General features: G+C 47.3%; 1 protein-coding gene across 1 annotated transcript; it reads right to left on the reverse strand.

The window, feature by feature from the left end:
• Positions 1–853: 853 nt before the first annotated feature.
• Positions 854–6,515, reverse strand: LOC114616646 (NUT family member 1-like; the record flags this gene model as incomplete). The annotated part of the gene is made up of 5 exons (XM_028762077.1): positions 854–2,863; positions 3,254–3,370; positions 3,729–4,003; positions 4,441–4,580; positions 6,387–6,515. Coding segments are annotated over 5 exons (2,671 nt in total), but the record flags the coding sequence as incomplete, so codon positions are not given.
• Positions 6,516–6,750: the final 235 nt, after the last annotated feature.

A 6,750-nucleotide genomic window follows, 5' to 3' on the forward strand; every position in this document is an offset into this window, starting at 1 on the left:
TTCCCTCTCGTTCTGCCCTCATTAAAGATGAAAATAGAGCTTCCTATCATTCCATATTTAACAGTCCCACTGAGAGTTTATCCCATCGCCCATACTCGGAGCAGAGCCCTGTGTCAGGAAGTGAGCCTCCAGGTCACACCAACCTCATGGTGCTTCCCTACAGTAGCATGAGCTAAGGAACATAAAAGTCCTCCCTCTCCAACCCTTAAAGGAAGAAAAGACTCCTTCCCCTCCCCAATCTTGCTTTCCTAGCACCGAAGGTGCTACGTGTCTTGACTCACATACATAGAATAAATTAGATTTAGGAAATTTGATATGACCTACAAAAAGAATCCCCCTGCCCCATAGACTTAAAGGAGACAGACAATAATAGGCTATCCAGACAAGACCTGCCAATGCCAGGCAGGTTCAGTCTTGGGAAGAGGAAATCCCTTTTGAGTCTACTGTTTTGGAATCTTACCTGATCATGAAAATGATTCTTAGCAGAACACTACAGAGAACTAAGATAAGGCTAGCAGCGTGGTCAGTGGGTACACAGAACCTGCCTTTGTTATAATGCTTTGCTCTATGCTCTTGGCCAGGATACTCACACAGAAGAGAACATAACATTTTCCAACCACAAACTTTTATTTTTCCATATAACTTCTGAAAGCCAAACTTTCCCTTCCCACTAACTGGACCCCCTGCAACCTAGCCAGTCTGACCTACCCCAGGCTCTCACAACTTCTTGCACAACAACAAAAGCAACATTGGGCTGAGGCTGCTTCTCCACTGGGGAGCCGCAGCAGTAAAATAGATTCTGGGGCACCTCTCTTTGGGTGCTGCTAGGTAGAGCAGGGTGGCCCTCTGCTTCCTACTGGCTACGACGTCGTTTCTTTCTTTTGCTGGTGACAAAACTGTCACGTCGTCTTTTACGAGGCTGTGGGAGCTGTGACATACCCAGAGCAAGGGGTTTCTGCCCAGAACTACTAAACTGACCTCCTTGCTGGGGTCTCTCTACAACAGTAGCTGGACTCCCAACTAGGGCTTGCTTCCCAGACTTGGGAGGGGGTGAAGGCTGGCTGTGGTCATCTACTTCAGCAGAGTGGCAGGATGTTTTCACAATTCCCTGACCTCCTGAGGATGTTTTCACAATTCCCTGGCCTCCCGAGGCTTGTCGAGTACTAAGGGGAAGCCCTCCTGTGCAGAGGCTAAGTTTTGAAGCCAAAAGGTAGGTGAAGTTGGAGAGCTCTTTGTCTTCCTCCTCCTTCTCTGCCTCACTTCCTTTGGCTGTATCTGCTGATGTTTCTCTAATAGGGATTTCTCTCAGAATACAAGCATCCCTGGTTCCCCACCTTGGGGAAGTACGTCCCTGACCCTGGCCAGATGTCGATTTGGTTGTCTGATGTGTATAAGATTCTTGATTACCTTGTAAAGGAACAAGGTCAGTGGGTTTGGAGGAAACTGTGTCTTCCCTGCCCTCTCCTTGGAGGTTATAAGAATTAAAACTTGATGAGCAGGAATCCTTGCTGACCCCTGGTTGGGGGCCACTGTCATTTCTAACTTCTAGTATGTTGACCTGTTCTATGTTTTCCAGCATAGGAGGAAAAAGATTACCTCTGCTCTCTGCCTTTTGGCTAGCCTGGGGGAAAGAGGAGGTATCTTGGGTCCCAATAATAAGGAGATTGCCTTGGCATGTGGGTATCAGGGTGTCTTTGGAAGACCCCAGTGTGGAAGAGTCAAGTGTTTGCAGCAGTGGGGGGCAAGCTTCAGCCCACAGATCACTAGGATTCTGTATAGTTTCAGGGCTCAGCTCTTGCTTTTCTTTGGACCTCAAACCTGTACCACTGGCTCTCAAAGACCCTGGCAAGCTGCAGGAGTTTCTCTTTTCTGGGACGGCTGTTTTATCTGTGCCTCCACAGGGAATCACAATGTTCCCCGCATCCTTGGGCACTGTGTTTTTTCTAGGACCTGGAGAAGTACTGTTTTTAGAACTCAGTGCCTGGTCCTCTCTTCTACATGCCTTATCTTGGATGCTATCTATGACATTTTCGATTTGTAAGGGAAACTCTAAACCTACAGGATCCATGTCACTGCTCAGCCACAGTCCTGGGCTGAGAGAAACCCTGTCTAGGTTGCCAGCTCCAGGGGAATGCTTCTGACTGTAACTCTGAACCACATCAGGACCTCTGTCATCTCCCCAAATGACTCTTGAAGAGCCCTTCTGGGAAACCACTGAAGGTTGTTCTCTTCCTTGAGTAAGCATCCCAACTCCCCCGATCTGCTGTCCAATCTGCTCTCCTATCTGCAACACCAAGGCCTGTTTCTCTAACACAAGTCCTTGCAGAGGAACTGGCTCTATATGTCCAACATCTAAACTGGAGGCTCTCATGTGTTGGGGATCTTCTTGCCAACAAAAAGGTAAAACCTCTGGATTCCTATCTGCTACTGGGTAGTGCCCAGAGGACTCAGTACCTCCCAGGTGGCCATCATGAGTGGCAGATAGCTGTTTTATAGCCTTCCCAGACCCTTTTCTCTCCATATCCAAGGGTACTGGCATTCCCTGTGAAGCTGTGAGTTCTAGCTGCAGGTCCCAGCTGCTAGGGGATGGCAGACTATTTCCATCCTTGTGAATCCCCCTTGAACCACCTAGTGTTTGTTCCTGCCCACCATGCATTTCTCTTGCCTGCTTGCCTGGAAAAGCAGATTTTCCAATGCGAACAATGCCCGCAGCCCCCTGAAGCCCAGGTGAGGGCCGATGCCTTTGACCCCCATCTTCATCTTCATCAGAAACAGAAGGACTTGAGTCTGACTGAGCTCCACTGCAACTTGGAGGTGTCTGTGCATCTTCCTCCTCCAAGGCCAAGAGTCGTTTCTGGACCAGCTGGAAGGGAATGGACAAATGCCAGTTCTATACATGGTTGGGAGAAGAGGTGGCTGAGTGGGTGATAGGAGATGGTAGATGGTGTGGGGAAGAAAAGCAAGTTTAAGTGATGGTATCAAAGATAGATATTGTAGCTCTTTCTGCATTAGAGCTTTGTTCTTTTCTGCGAGCCTTTCCTCGTCCCTTACCTACTCGTCCTAGACTGTAGGCATAATGGTTTTGTGCACTGTATGAAGATTATACTTGTGTTATTCAAATGCTGATTTCTATGCCCTCATATGACCCAGAGCCCAACCCTAAATCCTCTAATAACAGTATTAGGATATCAAAGGGTTATACAAAATCAGCCAGGCTCCTTTTCCTGGTGTGTTCTTTGCCTCCCAACTTTACCTGGGCAAGAGTAAGTCTTTCTTCTTGTTCTAGCTCTTCAATTAAAGCCAAAGGATCTCTCTGCTCTTCTGGGGACAGCAGGTCTGCCAGAAATTGAGGGTGAATGACCGCCTCCACCTGGGGAGCAGAAAGAAGAGTGGTGTAAATCTTGATAAGTAATCTGTAAGTCCAGGTGCTCTAGAGACAAAGCTATGAGGCCCATGCCCCCACTTTCACACTGGAATTAGTTATAAAAATTTGTGGTAGTCCTTACCATTCTACCTATATGTATACTTATTTCCAAATTATAGAATGGAGTCTACTGACTTATGCAGAACCCTAGATTGCTAGTGCCCCATAGTACCCAACTCCCAGATATCTATTTGAAATTGTAGAATGGAGGCTCTTACCATATGCAGAACCCCAGAGAGCTGATGCCCCATAGTGCCTAGCTCCCAAATATCTATTAGAAATTAGCCATGTAGACCTAGCTCACCTTGGAGACAAAGACTTCCTGAGAACATAGTTCATCAATGTAGCTCAGAAGACTTGGATCTGGATACATCCCTACATCCTCCTGTTGCCCCTCTTCCTCTTCTGTCTTCCCAGTGTCCACATGGCTCCCCATCAGCCCTTCCATGATGTCAATATATTCTTGCACAGCTTCAGGTGGGATCTCTTTGGGTGCCTCAGGAACTGGAGGCCTTTGGGGTTTGCGCTGCCGCCGACGGGGAGCCCGAGTCTTAGAGGCTGCCTTCTTCGGAATATACACTGAGGGAAGAGATGGAGAGTGGGAAAGAAGCTTTGGTATCTACTTCCCAGTGATACTTGTAAGGGAAGAAATCTGGGTTCAGGAAATGGTTCTCGAATAGGATCAAGTTTTTGAGGGAGAAAACATAAAAAGCTGGAGGGTATGAGAGAGAACACTGCTAGAAATCTTTCCACACACCTTGACATTCCAAGAGACCACCTGATCCAACCCCATTTTTTAGGCTGATAAAGTATAGGGCTCATGCACAATCTAGATGAGAGAGTAGTTAGTTTACTTGGCCAAGATCAATAGCTAATTCAAGACAGAAGGAGCCAAGACCCCAGTTTCCTATGGGACATTGTGTTTGGCTTATACAATGTCACTTCCAGGAAAGACAGCTACAGAAGCAAAAGCAAGAGCATTTCCTAATCCTCATCTGCTTTGTGGGTAGCCTTACCTGGCTGCTGGCAAGCCTCAGGGACCATGGACCCTGGAGGATCAAGTTTCAAAGGGGCTATAGGGGACAGACCGGGGGACCCATTCATCAACTGTGTGTTCTGTATCTGTGTTTCCTCCTCAGCCTCAAACTCCATGAACCTGCAGAGGGTAAAGAAGGAACAGGCAGGGCTGGAGAGATAGCTCAGTGATTCAAGTCCCTGCACCCATATGGCAGCTCACAATTATCTGTAACTCTAAGATCCGACACCCTCACACAGAAATACATACAGGCAAAGACACCAATGTACATTAAAAAAAATTAACATTAAAAAAAAAGCACAGTCTGTGGTAAGAAGGAGAACCCAGTCCATCAGTAACATAGACACCAGGCAGCATCCACACATGGCCAAGAAACCAAGCACCCTCATTCTGGCTAAGTACTTGTTGAAGTCGGGTCAGCCAGGGGAAGGTGCTCACAGGTAGGTATTAGCCTAATGACAGTTCGAGGAGATGCCATTATATTGTCCCTTCACCTTCAATGGTTACTCAAAAAGCTAACTAAAGAAACTGGTGGTAGATAGCTTGGATCACTCTCCAGGACAAAGTGATATCTTCTACTTCTGTGCCATGTCAGTCTCACCCAGTGCTCGGATTAATTATTATCATACAAGTTTGGTGAATTCATTGTAAGTGTGGCCCATGTAACACTCTAGAGGTACACTCTAAAGGGTTGCTCCTCATCTGCCCCTTTCTACAGCTGAAAATGATGGCAGAATTTCTGAAGCAGAGCCCACTAGAGTGCAAAAGCTGGAACAAGTCCTCAAGGGTAAACCTAGGAAGCTGAAGGTTCAGACTCAGGGAAAAAAAAAAAAAAGAAAGGAAAGGTACATTTGGAGGAAATGATTCTTTCCCCAGTTGCTGTGATAAGGATTCTCACTATGTTGCCCAGACTGGCTTTGAACTCCTGGCCTAAATGAAACTCCCATGTCATTCATGGGGCCATGTGTGCTAACTCACAACATAACAGTCAGCTAAAGTTACTTTTTTTAAGACATGGCTATCCTGTACAAATGGGGGAGATGAAGAGCCAGGAGACCACTCTGGGTATTCAGTACCCTGTTTCTTCTGGCTAACCTTGTCCAGAATTGGTCCCTCCCTGGAATGGGGAAGAATGGGTTTTCTGTACTATTTTAAAAAACAAAACAAGCTAACCATGAAAGGAAAAGTGCTCGTGAAGTTCCACATCAATAGCCACTTGCCATCGGGTGAGCTAAAGAGCCTTCAGGGTGAGGTTCTCTCAGCGTGGGATTTTTAGTAGCCCTGTGTTCAATCCTATGCTAACACTCTCAATATGAAAGACACATACAGATCCAAGACCTGGAGACGGGAGCTTTCAAGTACAGACAGGATAAGCCAGGGAGCGGTAGCACGTGCCTTTAGTCCTAGCACTTGGGAAGGAGAGGCAGGTGGATTTTTGAGTTCAAGGCTAGCCTGGTCTACAAAGTGAGTTCCAGGACAGTCAAGGCTATACAGAGAAACCCTATCTTGAAACCTCCCCCCACACCCCAAAAAAAGAACAGACAGGATGGAGTAACCCCAGAGCTGAGATGGTAGAAGCAGGAAGGGTCCAGGAGACCTTCATGTGGCCTACAGCCCTCCTCCTGTGGCACTACTTTATTTTTAAATTTATTCCATTTATTTTTTTTTATTTGTGTGTGTATGTATGCATGTGTGGGTACCATGTGTATGTGTAAACCTCAGAGGACAGCTTCTGGGAGCCCCTTCTCTCTTTCCTCCATGTGAGTCCTGAGGATCAAACTTGTCAGGCTTGTGGTACCTGCTGAGCCATCTTGCTGTTACTCCCCTCCCCCAACATACACATACATTCACCTGCCTGCCTCTGCTGCCCTTGTATTCGACCACTCCCCCGCCCCTGCGGGGTGAATGAGGGTTCATCAAACTCACTTCTCTGCCATCTCATAAAAGATCATCCGGTCAAAGTTGCTGGTCCGCTCCCATTCCTGCAGAGCCCTCGGCAGTCCCTCCTCCAAGGTCATAGTAGGCTTCAGTCGGGCCAAGGAACGAAGCACTGGGCTAAAATCCCCATTAGGTCAGACACATTGTAAAAGTGTGCCCTGCACCTGTTCTGATGCCCACCGCAGTTCATATCCCCCCTGTTTCTCACCAAGCCTAGTATATCCCCCAGGCCCTGTCATGTTCCATTGTAATAAGACCTCCAGACTCCACAGCCTTGCTTCCCGTTGTTCACCCTTCCCACTGAGATGTGCAAATCCCACAAATCAAAGGATTCTTCTCCTGACCTTCTGAG

Source organism: Grammomys surdaster, unplaced genomic scaffold (assembly GCF_004785775.1).
Source record: "Grammomys surdaster isolate TR1022 unplaced genomic scaffold, NIH_TR_1.0 332784, whole genome shotgun sequence".
In the NCBI taxonomy this organism is placed as follows: domain Eukaryota; kingdom Metazoa; phylum Chordata; class Mammalia; order Rodentia; family Muridae; genus Grammomys; species Grammomys surdaster.